Source organism: Desmodus rotundus, chromosome 11 (assembly GCF_022682495.2).
Source record: "Desmodus rotundus isolate HL8 chromosome 11, HLdesRot8A.1, whole genome shotgun sequence".
Lineage (NCBI taxonomy): Eukaryota > Metazoa > Chordata > Mammalia > Chiroptera > Phyllostomidae > Desmodus > Desmodus rotundus.
Window position 1 is genome coordinate 1,199,123 of NC_071397.1, and position 20,910 is coordinate 1,220,032.

Genomic DNA, 20,910 nt, shown 5'->3' on the forward strand with positions numbered 1-20,910 from the left:
CTGCCTTGGGACTCACATTCCTTCGGCTGTGTGTGCATCCTCCCAGGCCGCCCCACCCCCCACAATCACCCAGACAGTTTGTTACCAAACCCAATATTTATTGAGAACAAAGGAAACCAGTTGGCAGAGGCCCACTTCAGTTCATCAAACTGCAGCTGAGGTTGGGGAACAGAGGAGCGGCCAGCCCAAGTCACCCTCCCAGGGAGGAACCAGCCCTGGAGGAGGGGCTGTCAGACCCCCAGGGCCTGGCTGGGGTCTCTGGCCGGGAATGTGTGAAGGGCTATGGGGAAAGACGGCAGTGCCCCGGGTGTGGCCATGAGCAGCAAGTGACAGAGGCAGCTGCTGAGCTGGTGGCCACCCAGGGCTGGGGAGGGAGAGCATGGTCCACTCTCAGGGATTGACGGAGGGCAGAGAGCTGAGCTCCGGCAGCAGCTCGGGGTGGGGGTCGAGGCGGGCCAGGCGGCTCTGCTCCAGGGCGATGGCCTCAGCTGAGTGCTTGCACTTCTCGGAGCCACACTGGCAGGTGAAATACTTGCTTTTGATGTCCCAGAAGCGGTCGCCATAGTCAAACCTGTCAGAGAAGCACAAGAGGCTTGTGGGACCCAGAACTCCCTGCCCGAGCGCGCTCCAGGACCTGCGGGCCCTGCTCCCCAGGGGGGACTCTGGCACCCACACCCTTCTCCCCAACAGGCCCTAAACCCTTGCACGCACCATGGGTCTGCAGCACCAGCACTGCCTGGGAACATGTCTGCACGCAGAGCCTGCGGCCTGACCCCAAACCTACTGAACCAAAATCCTCTGGGAGGCTCAGGCCTGTTTAACACGCCCTCCAGGGACACTTCTTTCCGTACACTGGTGTCTGAGCTCGCTCCATCCAAGCCGGCAAGTCCGGAGCTCTCTTCAGCGGCTGGCCCAGGCCTGTGTTTCCCACACCCCCCGCCGAGCCCGGCCACCTCACCCCAGCTCCTCCCCGGTCCGGATGTCTCGGGAGCTGAAGAAAGCAATGCGTGGAAATCGCAGGTCTTGGTGCAGCATGAAGACCCGCACCGGGATGATGTTGGGGTCACACAAGTGGTTGATGAATCGGCTGATGTTGCCGTAGTAACGGGCATCAATGCAGTATACCTCTCCATCCTGAGGGGAGGGCGGCACGCTTTACACCTACCCCCCTTCATGCCCCACCAACTTCCCCACCCACTGACAACCCAGTCCTGCCCTCTCCAGGTTTCCGCTGCTGACTGGGAGTAGGAGACAGCGGGGGGTGGGGTGGGGGTGGGGGTGGGGGTGGAACCCTCCTGCCCACCTTGTTGTCTAAGTCGAAGAGGTAAGAATCATCCTCTCTCACATCGGCCTCGGCGTCGGAGATCAGCTCCCCGACATACCTGCCGGGCAGAAAGTGATGGTGCTGAAGGTGAGCTGGGGTTACGGGGCCGACTCCAGGCCACGTCTCCTCACAACCCCACAGGCTCCTCTTCCATTGGGTCACATGCTCAGCAGTGTCTGTGAATGTCGCAGATCAAAGCTGCTGGGACCTGGCTGGGGGTGGTCCCCTCTGAAGGCGAGGTCAGGAGGAGGAACACGGGGGCATGTGAGGTCGTCACTGGACAGCTGCCACAGACGGGGACAGCAAGTGCGGTGGCCGGGGATGAGCTGGTGACACGGTGGGGGAGGTGAAGGGACTGATACCAGGCCTCCGGGGCTCGGGGCTCAGCCTGTGGGCTTGGGTGGGAAACTGCTCAGGTTTAGACACTGGAGGTCTGTGCACTAGGAGCCACCTGCAGGTGGTGGCGATGGCAGGCTGAAGGACAGGAGTGGCCAGGCCAGCAGGAAGGGGTAGAGCCGCAGCAGCTGTGAGGAGCTCTGTGGAAGGAGCCGGGGGTGAGGATGCCCCCACTGGGAGAGCAGAGGAAGAGGAGCTGGTGAAGAGGAAGGGTGGATGGGGTGGAGGTGAGGACAGGGCCATGGGAGCCAGGCTAAGCGCGTGGCAGATGCCTGGACAACAAGGGCTGAGGCACATGAAGCAGGGGTGCGGGTGGGGACCATTGGAAGGTGGCAGCAGCAGAGAGGTGAGGGCAAAGGCAGATTTTGGCAGTGAGGGGATGGCGGGGAAACCGAGTCCCGGGAAGACAGGGTTGCTTGTTTGAGAAGTTAACAGATGACACAATTAAAATAAAATGGATGGTCCCTAAATAAGCAAACGGAGCTAAAAGTTCTTTTTTAAGTTCAAAGGAGACCTAGATAAGTTTAAAGGCCATGAACTAGGAGCCAGGGGACAGAGTGGTTACAGATGTCGGGCACAGAAAGGAACTGATTGGGAGGAAAGAGGGCCCTGAAAGTGGACGGAAAATGAGGCTCAAAAAGGCCAAGGACACCAGCAGCAGAGTGGAGCTCAAACCCCGATCCCTCTCCCAAACTGGTGCTTTCCCCAGCTCCGAAGGGCAGGGAGAGGCTATGTGAGGCTGGGAGTGGGGGCCGCGTGGGGATGTGGGCAGTGGCGATGGACAGCTCTGTGGTCTGGGCTGAGGGGGCAGGAAGGGTGCCTGGCTATGGGGAGGAGGGCCTGAGGAAGCTGGGGCAGTGGGAAGAGTGGGACCCATCAGGGAGGAGGGCAGAGAGGGCAGAAGGGGCAGCGGTGGCCATGGGTCGGTCCCTTTACCCTGCCCCAACTCACTCGCAGATGAAGGTTCCCTGGGGGATGGTCTGCAGGGCGCGGACACCCCAGCCCATCTTGGCAGTTCGGTAGAGCTGCAGCCGCACCCTAGGGGTGGGAGAGGAGGTGATGCTGGGTGGGTGGGAGGCAGCGTGGGGTTGGGGGACTGCAGGGGCGGGGCCTCACTTGATACCACTCTGCACCACCCGGTTCTTGCAGTTTCTCCAGCAGGAGCAGGCCTGGTTGCACTCGAAGATCAGCGGGGGCTCGATCTTGTTAAATTCCTGGAGCAGCCGCCCATCCTTGGGGAGGGAGGGGCCGACAGTGGTTTCCACGTGGTCCCACCTCAGGTGCCCAGGATCCCCAGGTGACCACAGAAGAATCCTCCCCTGACCTCAAGCCAGTGACAGGGAGACAGGGAGACAGGGAGGCCGGGATGGGGGGCACCACACATACTCTGAGATCAGAGGACAAGCGCCCCACAACCACCCCCCTTGATTTGTGTCTGGGTCTGGGCCAGGCCCCGCTCTGTCCCGGCAGGGTCTCAGGAATCCCAGGTCTGGCCCTGCCCTCTCTGCCACTGCCCCCCAGGGTAGGAGGTGAGAGACAGGGTCCCAGGGACTGTGCATTTGAGGCCAGCTCGTCCGAGGGAGGGAATGAGCGCCTGTGGACCAGGCAAGGGCACGTACCTTGTCATACCAGCAGCGAATGCTGAGCTGACCGCACAGGCAGTTGGAGCTGGAGCAGTCGTCCACACACGTGCAGTGCTGCGCGGGAGGCAGGGTGAGCCGGACCCCCAGGACTGGCTCCCAGGGCTCCCTGCCTGCCCCCCAGCTGTTGCCCTTCTGCTAGGGTCCATGTTTTAGCATCGTGAGTGGTGATGGTCCCACAGTGAGGGGAATCAAGGTGTTGCTGAAGGTTTGTCCCTAAGGCCACCATGAGCCTGCGTGACACCGTCCTGTGTCCTAGTAAGCGGACCCTTCTGCAGGGGACCACGCCCCCGGAGCGCCCTCCAGCCCTGCCTTTGCAGGTGCTCTTGTGGGCCCTCGACTTGCCCCACTGTACTCGGTGGCTCTGCTGTCCCTTCAGGGAGTCGCAGGCCCCTCACCTGCAGGTGGGTGATGTTGCGGTCAATGTTCATGGTGGACGTCTCGCAATTCTCCGAGATGTACTTATAATCCTCGGGGCACGGCTCCCCATCCACGCCGTTGACGCAGGGGATGGGCACGTTCTCATAGCCCCGAGCCACATCCCTGGTAAGGGAAATGGGGCTGAGGGCTCCTCTGGGTGCCAAGAGAGGACTGGGGAGGTTCCTGGGCCGTGGGGACTGGGCTGGGGGGAAGGTGGGGGGGGATCTGGGTGTTCACTGGGGCATGTGAAGGGAGATTGCCAGAAAAAATGCAGGGCACCAAGTTAAAAATCAGATTTCAGATAAACAAGAAATAATTTTTAGTATAGGTACATCTCAAATACTGCACCAAGACACTTTTACACCAAGAAAATAGTAAGTGTTCACCTGAGATGCTAATTTAACTGGATAGCCTCTATTTCTACTTGCGATACATGGCAATCCTAGTAGGGGAACCGGAAGTGGTTCTCGGGACTCAGGAGGGCCTGGGGAGGGGCAGGAGGCAGTTAGGGGCCTGGGGGCCCAGCACTCACCGGCAGATGATCCTCTCCGTGCGGATGGCCCGATTCCCCACGCCCAGCCGGAGCTTGCGGTTGAGCTGCAGTGCAAACCACACGTCAGAGCGTTCAGGAGTCAGGTCCCACGCGGTGTCCCCCTCCTTGTTGCGCAGCTCGGGGTTCGCTCCGCGTGACAGGAACAACCTGGGAGGGGAGAGGCGGCCTTGGAGCCCCGGGGCTGTGTGTGTGGGGGGTGGCAGGGGCTTTGGGGCGCGGGGTGGGCAGAAGCTCACAGCACACAGTCGTGGTAGCTCTCCCGGGCCGCAATGTGCAGGGGTGTGTCCCCGTGGTAGTTGACAGCGTGGAGGTCGCAGCGGGCATTCAGGAGGACCTCGGCGATGGCAGCGCTGCCAGTGAAGGAGGCCCAGTGCAGACAGATGTTTTCCTCCTGCAGAGGTGGTGGCAGAGGGAGTGGCCTGGGCAATGGGCCCTTGCATCCAGCCTGCACTGTGTTCAGGGCCTGGGCCAGCCCCACCTCCCCCACCCCAACCAGACTCTCACGTTGTCTGTGAGGGTGACATCGGCACCCCGTGTCAGCAGCATGCGGATCACCTCGATGTGCTTGTGCTCTGCGGCCCAGATGATGGGCGTCCATCCCCCACTATCCTATGGGTGGGAAGGGAGCGAAGAGAGTGGGGGGCAGGCCCAGCATCCAGCCCCGCTCGCCGAAGCAGCACGTGGCCGGGAGCACATGCTCTGGAGCCAGACTCAGCTAGAGGCCTGGCCCGCCACTCACTGCGGTGGCGCCCTGAGCGAGTCACCGAATGTCTCGGCGCCTGGCCCCTCGTCTCTAAAGTGAAACTACAGTGTCTCCTGTTCAAGGCTGCAGAGTCCTTTTTCTCTTTCTAAAAAACACATGATTTCCTAGGTCTGCCTACTCAAAAGCCCTAGCCGCAGCGACCCGACAGCAACCACTGCCCCTGGGCACACGGAGGGCGTGTAAGCGCGGAAAGGCCAGATGCTCTCAGAGGGTGCCGGGTCATGTCAAAAGCCACGGGAGCCAGCTTCCACGGGCTCCTCCTAACAAAGGGTGGGTTGGGGAGAAAGACAATGGAGTAAAACATATCTATCACACGAAAAACAAAGAGTTTGCAAATAATCTCACTGGACACTTCACTTCAGAGATTAAAGCAGCATCTCATTATTCTGAAAACTGATAAAGGGAAGTAGCAGGAAAGAGAAAATAGCCAAGAGACCGTTGAACGAGGAGGGAGAAAGAAGGGGACAGTCGGAGCAACATGGGATGCAGGGAGGGGTCAGAGGTCAGCCGTCGTGGAAGGTGCCACAGCCTGAGGCTGAGCCAAGGACCAAAGGGCTGGGCAGGGGGGAGTAGGAGGGGCGGCAGCTGGGCCTCTAACCTGGGCGTTCACGTCCACCTGTCCTGTGCTGAGCAGCAGGCTGACCATCTCCAAGTTCCCAATTTTGGCTGCGTGGTGGAGGCAGGTGGAGCCATCCTCCTCCTGAGGGACACAGGGGCAGATGAGTCCTCCAGCTGGCACGTCTAAGCCAGCCCCGCCCCTGGGCCCCGCGGCCCGCCCGGCACACCTTGCTGTAGACACAGCCGCCACGCTGCACCATGTAGCGGGCCGCCTCCAGGTGGTTGTTCACCACAGCCTCCATCAGCGGCGTCCGCTGCTGCTTGTCCACTGCGTTGATGTTGGCTCCAGCCTGCGAGGAGGGGGCGTGTGGGCTGGAGCCGAGGAGGGGCCAGGCAGGGGGCGTCCAGGGGCCTGGCCACTGAGGCAGAGGGCAGCCCATGCTGACCTGTAGCAGCACGTGGCAGATCTCCACGGAGCCCTTCTGGGCGGCTGCGTGCAGGGGCGTGCGCTTGCTCTGCTGGTCGCTCTGGAAGTTGGGGTCCAGGTTGTCCACTGTGGGGAGAGCCCGCCACACCGGGAGAGGGAGGGACGAGTGGTAAGCAAGCTAGGGGCCAGCTGGCACCTCCTCCAGGAAAGTTTCTCGGGGCACGTGTCAGGAGTAAGGAGCCAGGGGCACCAGCTCTGCCTGAGTTCAAAGCCGTCATTCCCCTGAGTGCCGCTGCCCACTGAACAAGGCAGGTAACCTCCGGGGTGAGGATGAAGTCCTTTCCCGCATGCCTGGCCCCAGCCCAGCGCCTGACGCGCCATCGGCCTCAGTCAAGCTTGCTGAGTGAGGGAGCGGATGGATACTCACACAGCATCAGGATGACCTTCTGCAGCTCCCCCTGCTTCACTGACAGGTACAACTGCCGCGGGTGGAAGCGCAGTTTCTTCCGCCTGCGACGGTGAGGGAGGGTGGGGTGGGCTCCTTGACTCCAGCATCAGCTTTAACGACCACAGCCCCGCCCTTCCAGCCCACTGGGTCTCGTGCTGAGAGCAACGCCCCCTCACCTCTCCGACTCCTGGATGACTAGGGCCTTCTCCAGGGCCTCCCGGCCTGGCCCAGGGGGCAGCCCGACGGCTGAGAGGCAACCCCCACTGGGCAGGGTCAGGGAGGGCCCCGAGCTGTCAATGGTGTCAGCCACAGGGTCGCAGGGTGGGCGCCGGAGCTCCCCCTGCCCTCGCATCCGGGCGCTGTGGGAGAAGAAAGGGCTGATGCCTCGGGTGACGGGAGGGGCAGGGAACAGACAGCGGGGAAGGTGGAGGGCAATACCTGGGCTGAGAAGTGTCTGCTCTCCCAGGAGCATCCTGGGCGAGGGGTGGGGGGGCAGGGGCTGCCGTGCCAATTGGCGGTGTCACTCCATCCCCCCAGGGGATGGTCACCTCCTGGGCCTCGGATGCATCCTCCCCACAGTGGGGACAGAAGACCATCCCATTCAGCTGGGACACACAGGCCTTGTGGAAGCGATGGGCCACGCGGAAGTCGGGGTGGCACTCCAGGAAGGTGCCCTGGACAGGGAAACAACACGGTGAGGCGATGGGAGCCCCCTCTCCGCTGGGGCACACTGCCGGCCTGCCCCGTGGGCACTCACCGCCGTACAGAAGTAGCCACAGCCGGGACAGCAGTGGTGTTTGACCATGCGGGCGCGGTGGGCCTCACAGAGCACCATCAGGGCCACGCGGCTCGACGGCCTCATGGTCTCCCGCTTGAGGATGGCGGCATTGCAGCCGGACAGCTGTGGGCAGAGAGGATGGGCGAGAAGAGAGGTGAGGCGGGGGCCCGGGCCACGTACCCCGCACTGCCTCTCCCTGCCCACAGGCGCACCTCTCCGTCCACACTCTCCGTGGCCATGCACTTGTGCCCGGCTCTCTCGCTGATGCGGTCAATCTTGGGCGCCTCCATGCGGCAGCTGCACAGGGGCAACTCCTCGAATCCGCGTTCCGTCTCCAGTGAAGATGTGTCGTTGGACACCCCTTCGAGGAACAAGGGAGCTAAGGGAGGCCTTGCCCCTCACCCACTGGGACCCCCGGCGGGGCCGTTCACCCCCACCCTGCCTGCCTTTCTCTCCATGCTCCAGAACCCCCAAAGCCTGGCCATGGATATACCCTGGCTCCAGTGGGGTCTCCCTCCTCCCCCTTTCCCTCCTGTTCTGAGGGCGCCCCCTAGTGGCTCCCTATCCCAGCAATTGGCAATTACCAGCGTGGTTGGGGGAGAGGGTCCCCTCGCTGGGCAGCTCCAGGGACCCCAGAGGGACCTCCATGTACTCACTGGGGCCTGAGGAGCCCACACCATTCACTCCTGACACAGAGACAGAGAGAGTGAGAGTGCGAGCCCACAGGCACCTGGACGTGTGGTACAAGCGGGTGTGCGCATGCGTGAGCTGGCGCAGGTGCACGCTCCCTGGGGGCTGGGAGGCGGCCTGGGGGAGGGGACCCAAAGCAGAGGAACCTCCTCACCTCGAGGCTCCTTGGTCCGGGGAGGATCCCGCTTCCGCCTTTTCCGGGAGGGCTTCACCCATGGGCTGTCCTTCCGCCATTTCTTCTTGGCTTTTCGCCGGCCACTGGAACCGCTCTGGGGAGGCGGGAGGGTGGAAGAGCCTGGCCCCAGCCCTCCCTCCTCAGGACTGAGACCCCTGGCGCCACAGCCCCTACTCCTCCGCGCGTGTCAGCCCCCAGCTCTCACCCTGTCAGACTGATTGCCTGACTCCTCATCTTCCTCTTCCTCCTCCTCCTCCTCCTCTTCCTCCTCCTCCTCTTCTTCCTCTTCCTCACTCAGTTGTTCAGCCAGCGCTTCAACCTCGGACTGGGACAGAGGCAAAGTGGGGCCACAGATCTCTCCAGGGGGGACTCGGGAGAGAGGCAGAGCAGGTCATACCCAGCTGCCAGGACTCAAACAGTGAGCGGGGCAACGAAAGCCACCGCCGCCCAGGAGGGCTCTCCGACAGGAAAAGGAGGAAAGGAGGGAAAGAGCAGGACGAAGGGATGTGGAGTATTATGCAGCAGCAAAAAGAGGGCACGATGGTTAGAGGTAACAGCATGTCTGACCCTTGGCAAGGCAATATCAAGCAAATAACAAAGCAAAACCAAACCCCGAACAGTTAAGCTCCAGAAAGGAAACGTACAGTGGGTATGTGCACTTGCTCTTCCTACGAAGTTCATAAATAGGTGAGACTACCAACGGCTGCTGAAAACTTCAGATGAAGAGCTAATGAGGAACGTTACAGCGAGGCTCAGGCTGACCGCACCTCAGTCTCAACATACCCTACGCCCCCTGGGGTGATGCGACGGGAAGCACGCGCACCCACAGGGGTGGGGCGCGCTCCTGGGGCTCAGCGCGCTTTCAGTACAAGGGATATTTGTCAGGCAGGGATGTGTCAATCCCCGCCCAGCAGGCCAACTCCTAAATGTGAGGAGCTCTGTCAGATGGCTGACCTGGATTCTTCGACAAATAAATGGCAAGAAAAAAATTTTTTTTTAAATGACAGGGAACCTACGCATCAAGAAAGAATGGTGACAAGTGTCCATCAAGTCGATGTGTGGGCCTCGTTTGAATTTTGACAAATGAAAGCCCATTTGTGAAACAGCTGAGATGGGAAGACTTAAACGGTAGCGAAACGATGATACTGAGAAATCACTGGTAAATTTTTCAGGTGTGAAAACAGTCATGTGGTGATGTTAAGGAACAGGAAGAGGTCTTGTCTTTTTAAAGATTTTATTTACTTATTTTTAGAGAGAGAGGAAGGAAGGGAGAAAGAGAGGGCGAGAAACATGAATCGGTTGCTTCTCGCGCATCCCAACCAGGGACCCCGCCAGCAGTCCAGGCCAGTGCCCTGACCGGGAATTGAACTGGTGACCTTTTGATGTGTGGGAAGGAGGCCCAACTCACTGAGCCACACCAGTCAGGGCAGAAAGAGGTCTTATGTGTAGAGATACACATGGACATAGCTGTACATAAAACGTGGCTGGGGTTGGCTCTAACGTAAGCCATCGGGGTGCATGGGGGGGAGGAGTGGACAGGTATGGGGACCGGCTGCGTTCCAAGGAGCCAAGGACACGCGGTGGGGTGGGGAGCAGAGCCCCTTCAACACATGCTGTTGGGGAAACTGAACCACCTTCTCACCCCATATATAAGGGTAAGTTCAAAATGGGTCAAAGACTTCAATTTAAGACCTGAAACCATAAAATTCTTAGAAGAAAACACACAGTAAACTCTCTAACATGGCTCTTAGCAGTAGGTTTTTGGACCTGTCTTCTCAGTCAAGGGCAACAACAGAAAAAATAGACACATGGGATTATATCGAGCTAAAAAGTGTCTGCATAGCAGAGGAAACCATCAACAAAACAGAAAAAGATATTTGCCAACGATACATCTGATGAGGGGTTAATATCCAAAATATGTGAGAAACTCATACAACTGAACAGCAGAGACCAAAACCAAAACAAACCAAACAATCCAATTAAACAACGGGCAAAGGACCCCCAGAAACACTGCTCCAGAGAGGACATAGAAATGGCCAATAAACACGTGGAAAGATGCTCAACGTCACTCGTGTTTATAGTGATGTGAGCAAATTAAAACCAGTGAAGTGTCACCTCACACCTGTCAGAAGGGCTGCCATCAATAACTCAGCAAGTGTCGACGAGAGTGCGGAGAAAAGGGAACCCTCGTGCACCGTTGGTGGGAATGCGGACCGGAGCAGCCGCTGTGGGGGAGAGTATGGAGGTTCCTCCGAAAAATTAAAAACAGAACGACCATATCATCCAGCAATTCCACTTCTGGGTATTCATCCAAAGAAACCCAAAATGCTAATTCGAAAAGACATATGTGCCCCTATGTTCATTACAGCGTTATTTACAACAGCCAAGATACAGGAGCAGCCTACGTGTCCCTCAGTTGACGACTGGATGAAGGAGAGCAGGTACCTGCACAACAGAATGTTACTCGACTGTAAAGAAAGAATAAAATCTTGCCATTTAGGACAACATGGATGGACCTAGGGGGTATTGCGCCGAGTGAAGTCAGACAAAGACAAATGCCATAGCATTTCACTTCTATGTGGAATCTAGAAAACAAAACAAACAGAGCGGAAACCAACTAAAAGTTGGAGAGCGTTCTGAAAGGTTGCCAGAGGACAGAGGGGTTGGAGGCTGGGTGAAAAAGGGAAGGGACGGAGAAGCACGCATTGGTGGTTAGGGAGCAGCCCTGCGGTGTGAAGGACGGCGCGGCGGACACGGTCAGCACTGTAGTGAGTGCGTGTGGGGCCAGGCGGGCGCTGGAAACACCGAGGGGAACAGTCTGTAACTGCTGTGCTGATACCTGAAACTAGTGCAAGGTGACACTGGATATGAAAAATCAATATATACATTTAAAAAAGAAAAAATACTGGGGTGGGAGGGGAGAGGTGGGGGGGAAATGCAGACAACTGTCATTGAACAACAATAAAATAATTATTAAAAAAAAAAGGGAAAATATCAGCTGTGTGTTGCTAGAGCTGGGTGACGGCCTCATGGGGCTCACTCTTCCCTTCTTTTGTACACAGCTGGCTGCTAAGAAACACGGGGGCAGGGGTGCCAACCCCCACGCAGTGGAAACTCCACGTGTAACTTCTGACTTCCCCCCAAATTCACTAGCAGCCTGCTGTTGACTGGAAGCCTTACCGATAATGTAAACAGCTGATTAACACATGTTTTGTATATGTAATATATACTGTATTCTTACTGTAAAGTAAGCTAGAAAGAATACATCATAAGAAAAAAGTACACTGACAGTATTTATTTTTAAAAAATCTATGTAAGAGGACCGGGGCAGGTCACACCTGTGTTGTTCAAGGATTACCTGTATTGGAAAGTTTCCATGATAAAACATTAAATAAAATGCAAAACAGGCACGACTAAGCATTACAGGACATAGGCAAACACGTGTGTGATAAAACCAAACCAAGCGCCCTGGCTGGTGTGGCTCAGGGGATTGAGCGCCAGCCTGAGAACCAAAGAGTTACCAGTTCAATTCCCAGTCAGGGCACAAACCGGGGTTGCGGGCCAGGACCCCAGTAGGGGGCATACACGAGGCAACCACACACTGACGTTTCCTTCCTTCTCCCTCCCTTCCCCTCTGTGTAAACAATAAATAAAATCTTAAAAAAAACAAAACAAACAAACAAAAAAACCAAACCAGGAGCAAAAGAACGAACCAGCAGCCAAACAACAAACAAACCATAAAATGGACGGTGGTCACTGCAGAAAGGGGTAGGGGATGGACTGGGTGCCGCACACACGGCGTCCGGTGGTAGAGCGTGGGGCAGTGAATTAGTGGGTGTTCGGAAGACAATTCAGAGAGAGTGAGGGGAGGCAGAAAAGACTGGAGAGGAAGCCCTGCACTCGGGGCGGCGGGCCATCTCACCTTGCTGTCGGAGTCCACGCGCTCATCCACCGAGTAGGAGTCGTAGTAGAGGCTGAAGTCATCCCCCACCACCGTCTCCCACTCCTCCAGGGACCCGGGGTTCGCCTTCTCCAGGGCCATTTCTCCTGAACCCCGGGCAGAGCCCAACTCCTCCGACTGGAAAAACAGGACGACAACAGATGCTGCTGCGGGCATTCCCCACCAACCCGTTTCCTTTGAGGGGGGAGGCAGCCCTAGTCTGGGGCTTCCCTGCAGTCGCCCCCAGGTAGAGAGGTCTTGCTCTCTGCCTCTCCCTGCTCACCAGGCCACCTCCAGAGTTGAGCTTCCTCCTTTTGGCCACATCTGGAAGGAGAGAAGGATCCAGGCTTGAACTCTAAACCCTCAGGCTTAAGGTGCAGGTGGGTGAGGGGTGGGACTGACCTGAGGTCACCTTCCCCAGCGGGTGCACATCATCACTCATTCGGAAATGCTGCACTTCAGGGGGCCTCTTCTCAGGGACTGGGGGCTGGGAACGCAGAGGGAGCACACTGAGGACCAGCAATCGGCTGTGGTTTGGCCTGAATTAGCCAGGAGCGCCAGATGGTGGGGAGGTGGGGAGCCACAACTTCAAAAATGCCATCCAACGCTGAAGTAGCCAGATGTGGCTGTAACAAGAACTGCTGTCTCCCCTGAGAAAGTGGGTCAAGGACACCCCACACCTAACCCTCACTTGCTTCTTCAAGTGTGCCGCGGGCCCTTTCTTCCCATTTTGCGGATGAGAAAACAAAGGTTAAGACCTTGACCAAAGCTACTCAAACCACAGGCACAACATAATGCTACCAAGAGCCCTAAAAACACTGTCCTAGAGGCTGAGGTTCTGGGGCCTCGGTCGTGACCCTCGCCCTCACCCCATTCCCAGTAGGAATACAACCTTTACAATGAAGCAGGGGCAGTTGCTGTGGGAGGAAAAGTTCCCTGAGGTCTTGCTTTGAAGTAAAAAGAGTGGTTTCGAGTTTCTTTACATAATCATTATCTTAAGAGTAATTAAAACATTAACTACATAAATAAATCTTTAACATCGGTCTCTTGTACTCCCCTCTCCCCAAGAATGTAAACTCCAGGAAGACAAGAGACTGCCTGTTCACACATTAAGCCCCATCCAGAACGTGAGATAAGCCCCTCAATGTCCAGCCCCTCGGTACATTGTAAAGCTGTGAATGGACTGGAAAAGACCTGAATGTGTGTTATAAAAAAGCCCACAAGAGATGGAGGGTGGATTACCTGGCTCTCCCACCCCCTCAACCCTTCCGCTAATCCTCACCTGCCCATTGCCAGGTTTGGACATGGTTTTCCTGGCTCGGTGGATCTTGGGCTGCCCCTCAGGGCTGGTAGTAGATGGAGTGGGTTCGGGCCCTGATGCTGCCGCCCCCTGGGCCCCGGGCATACTCAGCAGCCTCATAGCCAAACTCTGGACTGATGGGGGTGACTTTCCAGCCCCTGTCATTGACATCTTGGCCCGGCTGGGACAGGCGCCCCCTTTGCTGGGGGACGAGGGGAATGACTTTGTGGCATGTCCTGGAAAATAGACAGGCAGGCAGGTAGAGGCAAGATCAGAGAAAAGGCAGAATCAGAGGGTGCCCCATCTCACCCCCAGCCTCCACAGACTCTCACCCAGCAGGATGCGCCCCCCTTGCAGGTCCCCATCTCCCTCAAGATTCTCAGGTTCATCCCCAATGGGTGGTGTGGCTCCTACAGGGGTGTCGGCCCCCTCATCGCCAACAGTGACGGTGACAGTTGCTGGGGATGAGGGGCCGGCAGGCTCCAGGGAGTCGGGGCTGGCCTTAGGTAGGGTCTCCTCACTAAGAGGGTTGTCCCCAAAAGAGCCATGAACTGTAAGAGAAGAGAAAAAGTTCAGGACTAAGGGCTCCGGGAGTCCTGTGTTTGGGGAGGTGAAGGTCTAGCTGGGCTGGTTTCTGCTTCACTCACCTCTCTCGGTGGCTCCTCTGAGCTCCTTGTCCAGCACCAGAGCCCCCATCTCAGCGGGGACCTCCCCCTGGGAGGCGACACAAGGGATAGGAGGGCTGGTCAGCCCGGTAGGAAGTTGGGGGACCCAGGGCCCCTGGGCCCTGGGAAGAGAGAGTAGGCTCCGGGGCCTACCTCTTCCTCTATGGGCACCCCCCCTTCCGCGGCCTCGGCTGCCGGGAGGGGCCGCACGACCCCTCCCCCGGGCCCGCATCAGCCCCCTGCCTCTGGGTAGACCCCGCATCTCAGAGGCCGAGAAGAGAGGAGGGGGAGGGGGCGGGGCCTCCGAGCACCGGCCCCGCCCCCTCCTCCCGGCTGCACGAACCGTTCCCCCTTTGTCCCCCAGGCCGCGGGGACCCCGGGTACCAACCCCTCCAGCGCCCGTTGCCCCCCAGCCCGGAGGACGGCCCCTCGTGCCCCTCGCGCGTGCTCCTGGGGCTCCGGCGCCCGCCGCCCACTCGGGGACAGCCAGAGGCTGCACGCGCGCCTCCGTGCCCACTCCCCCCACCTCCCACCCCCTGGTCCCCTCATCCGCCCCCGGTGCTAGCCCTCCGGATTGCTGTAAGTCCTGCCCGGGCCCCCCGGCCCCGTTGCACCCCCGGAGCATTGCACGGGCGCGCGCTTCCCCCGGGCGCGCGCGCGGGCATGCACCCGCCTCTCCCCCTCCCCTTCCGCACCTCGGCGGCCGCCGCCGCTGCAGCTCCCGCCGCCGCCGCCATCGCCGCTTGCGCTGGGGGCAGAGCCGGCGCGCGGCCGCCCCGGGTCACGTGGGCGGGGAGGGAGGGCGAGGAGAAACTTTAAAGGAGCCACTGCGCGCTTTCTGGCCATTTTCCTCCCAGAGCGGCCTTGGAGCTGGTGGTGGCTGCCCTAAGGTGGAGGCTGCTGGGGAGAATCGCTGCCATTCCTAGTTTCATTTCAGCGGGGGCCCGAAGGCGAGGCACTCCTGGGTCCAGGTGTGGCCTCTTCACCCCCCACACCAGGTTTTAGGTAGCAAGCTGTGTCTGAGCCTCCCGGGAGCGGCTGTATTTCCAAATCTGGCTTACGTGTGCTGCTTCCGCTTCTAGGTGCTTTCTAGTTTCTGTGTCTCCAGGTAGAAGGCTCAGCCTCAGTTTCGGCCTCGCTCCTCTAACGAGCAAGAAGGGGTGATGGGGACTAGAAGAGGACACTTTTACTCTTGGCAGGTTAATGTCCCTTTTTGAAAACATGGGGGCTCTCCTGTTTATGCCAGACGTGTTACCCCACCACATGCACTAGGGATCCCGGTACGCCCCCAGTGGCCCGAGTCACTACTCTCTGGTCACACTCTAGTAACCTTTTTTGCCAAATACTTCGCAATCATAGTCAGGCTGTACTCCGTAGGTTATAGCCCAGCAGAGAGTGGAAGTATGAATATGAGGCCAAGATGTACGACCTTGATGGAACTATGCAGGGCACAGTCCCTTTAGGTATTATGTTCTGGTCAAAGTTGGGAAAACGTCTATGATCTCACCAGCAATATCTGACACAGGCAGATGGTTGGAATATGGGGCTCCTGAGGCCAATTCAAAGCCTTCTGGGAACTGTAGTTGCCTTTGGTTAAGAACTATTCCAGTAGGGTTTTCTGGGAATTGTAGTCTTTCCTGTACTCTAATCCAAACCTAGTGGTTTTTAGCTTTCCTGAGGACACAAACCCTTTCTTCAGACCAAAAGTGCCCAAATATAGGCTCCTGCTGACAATTTCGGGTGGGCACAATGATCACACCTACAGGTGATTGCTGGCCCCGGGAACAAACTCCTCATACACAGGAGCAGGTCATGTGTTATCACTGCCAAGAGTCACGGAACACTTAGGCTCCAGGCATCTGCCAGGTGTTAAGGCTTCAGAACTGGGAGAGTCCCTGGCCAGAGAAGCACACTTGTCACACTACTCTTCCCCATGGCGCTTCCTTCACGCATGGGACCTGCATGCCTCGTGACCTCTGTCTGGGTAGTGGCCACAATAAGAGGCTGTCTAGGGTGGGACAGTCATTTACATAAAGTTGCCAGTCACAGTACAAAGAAAAAGGTTTTTTTTCCAAAATTTATTTTGTGGAAAACAAAAGCAAAACAAACAAACAAACAAAAACTAAAACCCCACAAAACCCTAAAGCCCCAAACTCCAGAAAAAATCCTAAAAAATATGTTTTTTTAAAAAAAATACTGTATAACTCTCCTCTCCCTCCCCCTAAACAGCCCTTCTGGTGTCCTTTCATCTAAAGGCCCTACCCCCACCCCCACTCCCCGTTCCTGCTATTATTGTACCCCACTTCCCATTATCTACCCAGGACGCTCACCCTCATGATCTCTTACCTGCCACCTTGTCCTCCCTAGAATTCTGGTGAGCCTGGTACCCGCAGCCCCACTCCCCCCACATGCAAGACCTGCCCTCCCTTCCTTTCTGGGATTCAATAGCCCCACTACCAGTCCCTCTCCCAAGGATCTATTCTAAGCTGGAGCACGTAAAAAATTCCTGCCAAACTCCCTCCCAATTCCCACCCACCCGACACTACCTCAAGAAATGTCAGACCTCTCCCTGGGCAGGCTCAGCTAGGAATGAAACATCTTCCGGTTGCTTTGCCTCATTTTGTAGGACCCTTTCCCTCCCTCCACATACCCATGCACCTCCGAGAGAAGACAATCTCTCTGGGACCCTATATTCCCTTGGCCTTCTCAAAGAACCCTCTCCCTCTCCCTCCTTTTCTTCTGAAGAGGCAGGATCTTCTCTCCAAGAAATCTTGGGCCCCTCAGGATGTGTGTGTCTGCTTAAGCTCCCCACCATATCTGCCGTCTCCAATCCCCAACCCCCTATTCTCCTGGGCCAAGGAACCCCTTTCTCACCCAGCCCAAGGGCCCAGGCCTGCCGGGCTAGTGCTAGCGGATGAGGACGTTGATCTCGGCCACGCTGGCCTCCAGCACGTTCTCGGCAGTGGTCTTGCCGTGCTGCTCTTTGAGGTGCCGCCTAATGGCAGGCTTGTGAGCGAAGCGCACATCGCAGTAGGAGCAGCGATAGGGCCTCGCTCCTGAGTGCAGGTTGAGGTGGTCGTGCAGTGTGGACTTCTGTGTGAAGCACTTGCCGCAGATGCCACAAGAGTGAGACTTGACGCCCCGGTGCACGTTCATGTGGCGGTTGAGGTTGCTGCTGTGGTTGAACTGCTTGCCGCAGCGCGGACACATGAAGATGAAGTGCTGCGCCCGCATGTGGAAGACCAGCTTCTCCACGCCCTGGAATACCTCTGGGCACTTGGTGCACTTGATGTTCTTTAGAGAGTTACCACTGGAGAAGCCCCCAGGCAGGGGACCCCGGCTGCCCCCTCCCCCCAGGCTGCCCCCCGCCCCCCGGGCAGCCATGGCCACTGCTGCTGCCTCCACCAGGCCCGAGGCGGCCCCCACACTGGCCCGACCTCCGGGGATCAACAGCAGGCCCTCCCCTTCCGCATCCTCGGACAGGCTGTAGCAAGCTTTCACCACACCCTGCGGTGGGGCCACAGTGCTGGGGGGTAGGCTGCTCTGGGCCAGCTCCCCCAGGTGGCTGCCCACCGAGCTTCCGATGCCCAGGCCTCCTCCCAGACCTCCGGGAGGTTTGAGCCGGTGTGCCACCTCCAGGGCGGACTCCACCTTGACGATGCAGATATCAGACACATCCTCATCCTCGTCCTCATCCTCCTCTTCGGCCTTCAGCTCCAGGTCCTCATCCAACGGGAACTCCAGCTTCACAGGCCGCAGGAGCGGAGGGGGCAGAGGGGGTGGGGGTGGGGGTTTGGGGGCTGGCTTTGGGGTCCTGGCAGGAGGGAGTAGGGACTTGGTGGCACTGACACTGCTCACAAGGCTGGTGTCGCTGACCCCATCCTCTTTGAGGCCTATTTTTGGTTCGATGAACTGGCTGAGGGCATTCCGGCATTTCTCCACCACGTGCTCCATTTGCAGGTAGGAGGCCGCCGTCAGGTAGTTCACGATGTCTCTGACGGCGAATTCCAGGGCACCCGTGTAACAGGAGAGGAGCAGGTCGGCCACTATGCGTGCGCTGTGCATCAGCGAGACCTGCAGCTCAGAGCTGGGGTTCAGCAGGAACTGGTCCCGCAGGAAGGGGGAGCAGGCAGCCAGGATGACCTTGTGGCCGCGGAACTTGAGGCTGTCGGCCACAATGGTCACGTCGCAGAACCGCTCCTCTGCTCGGAGCTGGTTCATGTTCCTCAGCGTAGCGGCCTCGTGGCCAGGCAGCTGGAAGCGCAGGACTTCCACCCCAGACGCCATTGTGGCAGGGGGTGGGCAACCCTGGTTGGGAAGGAAACCGGTCAGAGACAAAGGTCTCTGGCTCTCCTATGCTCCAGGCCCCTCTCCTCCATTCTTGCCCGGTCCCCCACAGTATTACATCTCCCAGTCTTCAGGTCTCGCCCTCAGTTTCCCCAGCACCGGGAGGGGGGCGGGAGGAGGCACTGTCCCTCCAAGGGGAGGGAGGCGTGGTTCCCGGGGGCGGGGCTCTGGCGTCCGTACCCCCAGCCCAACCGCCCGCAAGGATGGGGTGAGCCCGCGTGCCCGCGAAAGCAGGAGTAAAGGCCTGGGGCTCTAGCCTCCGGGGTGCCCAGGCTGCAGATCTTCTCACCCCGCCCCCTTTACTCGCTGCCTCCTTCCTCCGCCCCCCCACCCCTTGCACGTTTGCACACGCCTTTCACGTCCTTCCCCCGCCGCCTGCACGCATGGTGCACGCCCCCCCCAAGTCCCACTACCCTAAGTGCACGCGCCTCTCACCTGGCCCTGGTCCGCGTTCTGGTTTTTTGCCCCCTACTTCCCCCACCCCCCCGGGGCCGCGGGCGCCCCCACACTCGGGCAGGGCCTGGGCAGCGCGCAGGCGCGGGGGTGACCGGGGCGCGCGCGCGCGGGTCTGGCTCCGCGTGGGCGTCAGGGCTGCGGGGCGGGGGCGGCTCGTGTGGTGTGTTCTAGGCTCCGCGCGCGGCGGCCGCGGCAAGAACTGTGGGAGGAGGAAGAGGGGAGGGAATTAAAGGAGCAGGAGTCCCCCCTTTCCGACCCCCCTTTCTTCACCAGCTCCCCCACACGGTTAAAGGGCCGGATGGCCTGGCCTCCCCTTTGGCCGGTATTATTTGTCCGCCAGAGCGGAAATACGTTCCACCCACCCTTCGTTCTAGCTCCCCCTCCTCTGTGCCTCCGGGCTCAGCGGCCGGTCTGCGCGTGCGTGCGAAGTGCCGCGCAGAGGCTCCCCAACCCCGGCTCGCTCCCCTCTCCGGGCGGCCTGCCGCGCCGCCAGCTCCGCGTCCTCCAGTGCGCGTCCCCGCCCGCGGCGCTCCTGGGGCGCGAACTCCCTGCTGGCAGGGCAGCCACCTGCTCCCGGGGGGTGCTGCTCCGAGCAGGCCCGGGTTACAGTCACGGCCCCTCCCGAGGCCCTAGGCCACCCCGCCGCTCTTTGAGCTGTTGGTTGCTGCTGCCCACGCGTGCATCGCCGCTTGAATATGTTCCCAGTTCCTCCAGCAACACTTCCAGACTTTGCCAACTGTTCTGAAGCTAGTAACCACCCCCAGCCCTCCAGGCCAGGCAATCCAGTGCCCTCAGCGCCCTCAATTTTCTCCATCTCATGTAAAATCTCATCCATCCTCCTTTCCATTCTCAGAATTGACCCCAACTTTTCTTTCTTTTTTAAAGATATTTATTTATATTTAGACAGAGGGGAGGGGCGGGAGAAAGAGGGAGAGGAACATGTGTTGTTACTTCTCATATGACCCACACTGGGGACCCGGCCCCCAACTCAGGCATGTGCCCTGACTGGGAATAGAACCCGTGACCCTTTGTTTCTCGCAGGCTGGCGCTCAATCCAGTGAGCCACACCAGGTAGGGCTGGCCTCAACTTCTTGTCAAGGCAAATGCCCTCCGGCCTCCACCTGAACTGTGGATGACCTTGCATAACCATTTCACCCCTACTATACAAGTAGCCCTAGTAGTACTACTTCTAATTATGCAATTATTTATGTTATTAAGATTCTACTATCTTGCCCTGGCTGTTATGGCTCAGTGGATTGAGTGCTGGTCTGCGAACCAAAAGGTTGCCCGTTCAATTCCCGGTCAGGGCACATACCTGAGTTGCTGGCCACGTCCCCAGTTGGGGGCATGCAAGAGGCGACCAAGTGTTTCTGTCACACATCCATGTTCCTCTCCCTCTCTGTCTCCTTCCTTTCCCCTCTCTCTGAAAGTAAATAAAATCTTTAAAATACATTGTACTATCTTTTATCTTCCCAACTGCAACCATCCCTCCACCAAATTAACAAGGTCGGAGCTTCATGGTCTTAAATGAAACCTCTTTCAACTCTTCACTGTCTTTTTCTCGGACACTCCCAAACTATGGTAAGCTGCAGTCTGTCTCCACAGCTTCCGTACCAGCATTTATTAGCGCCTTGAAGACTGCCCCTCCACGCTAGCCTCTCATACCCACCCATCCAAGCCTAGGTGGGGAAGCCCCTGTTGCCTGCCAATTGGATTTACTATCTCTTCCAGGATACTACAGCATTTCTTTATTTTTTTAAATTTTATTTATCAATTTGAGAGAGAGGAAGGGGAAAGGGTAGAGAGGGATGTGGGCGGCATTGATTTGCTGTTGTTCCACTTATTTATGCATTCATTGGACCTGAACCCATGACCTTAGTGTATCAGGATGATGCTCTAGCCAATGAGCTGCCAGGGCTACAACGTTCTCCTTACACATCCATTTTGATGACCCTGCTTGTTACATAATGTGTCACAATCCGGTTTCCCCAGGGAAACACCGTGATCACAGGAATTGTGTACATCGTGAG

At 58.2% G+C, this 20,910-nt stretch overlaps 2 protein-coding genes across 4 annotated transcripts; both read right to left on the reverse strand.

Annotated features, from left to right (window-relative positions):
• Window positions 1–81: 81 nt before the first annotated feature.
• On the reverse strand, window positions 82–14,922 carry EHMT2 (euchromatic histone lysine methyltransferase 2). 2 transcript variants are annotated; one of them, XM_053913979.2, is made up of 28 exons: window positions 14,773–14,922; window positions 14,060–14,126; window positions 13,745–13,963; window positions 13,395–13,648; window positions 12,515–12,599; window positions 12,396–12,436; window positions 12,095–12,250; window positions 8,378–8,497; window positions 8,152–8,266; window positions 7,892–7,993; window positions 7,520–7,668; window positions 7,287–7,430; window positions 6,968–7,203; window positions 6,706–6,888; window positions 6,509–6,591; window positions 6,101–6,207; window positions 5,882–6,004; window positions 5,695–5,796; window positions 4,838–4,942; window positions 4,570–4,724; window positions 4,313–4,480; window positions 3,759–3,903; window positions 3,340–3,417; window positions 2,837–2,952; window positions 2,672–2,758; window positions 1,304–1,382; window positions 959–1,134; window positions 82–571 (listed from the first exon to the last, which is right to left on the reverse strand). In XM_053913979.2, exons 1-28 carry the CDS (start codon window positions 14,812–14,814, stop codon window positions 391–393), a joined length of 3,618 nt encoding a protein of 1,205 aa, XP_053769954.1. In that variant the 5' UTR covers window positions 14,815–14,922; the 3' UTR covers window positions 82–390. The 2 variants fall into 2 exon arrangements, with proteins under 2 accessions (XP_053769954.1, XP_024413658.1); XM_024557890.4 differs by lacking the exon at window positions 14,773–14,922 and having other exon boundaries at window positions 14,060–14,363.
• A 1,768-nt stretch (window positions 14,923–16,690) lies between these two features.
• On the reverse strand, window positions 16,691–19,616 carry ZBTB12 (zinc finger and BTB domain containing 12). 2 transcript variants are annotated; one of them, XM_053913915.1, is made up of 3 exons: window positions 19,243–19,616; window positions 18,860–19,079; window positions 16,691–18,385 (listed from the first exon to the last, which is right to left on the reverse strand). In XM_053913915.1, the coding sequence occupies exon 3, from the start codon at window positions 18,362–18,364 to the stop codon at window positions 16,985–16,987; it is 1,380 nt and encodes a 459-aa protein (XP_053769890.1). In that variant the 5' UTR covers window positions 18,365–18,385; window positions 18,860–19,079; window positions 19,243–19,616; the 3' UTR covers window positions 16,691–16,984. The 2 variants fall into 2 exon arrangements, with proteins under 2 accessions (XP_053769890.1, XP_053769889.1); XM_053913914.1 differs by lacking the exon at window positions 19,243–19,616 and having other exon boundaries at window positions 18,860–19,214.
• Window positions 19,617–20,910: the final 1,294 nt, after the last annotated feature.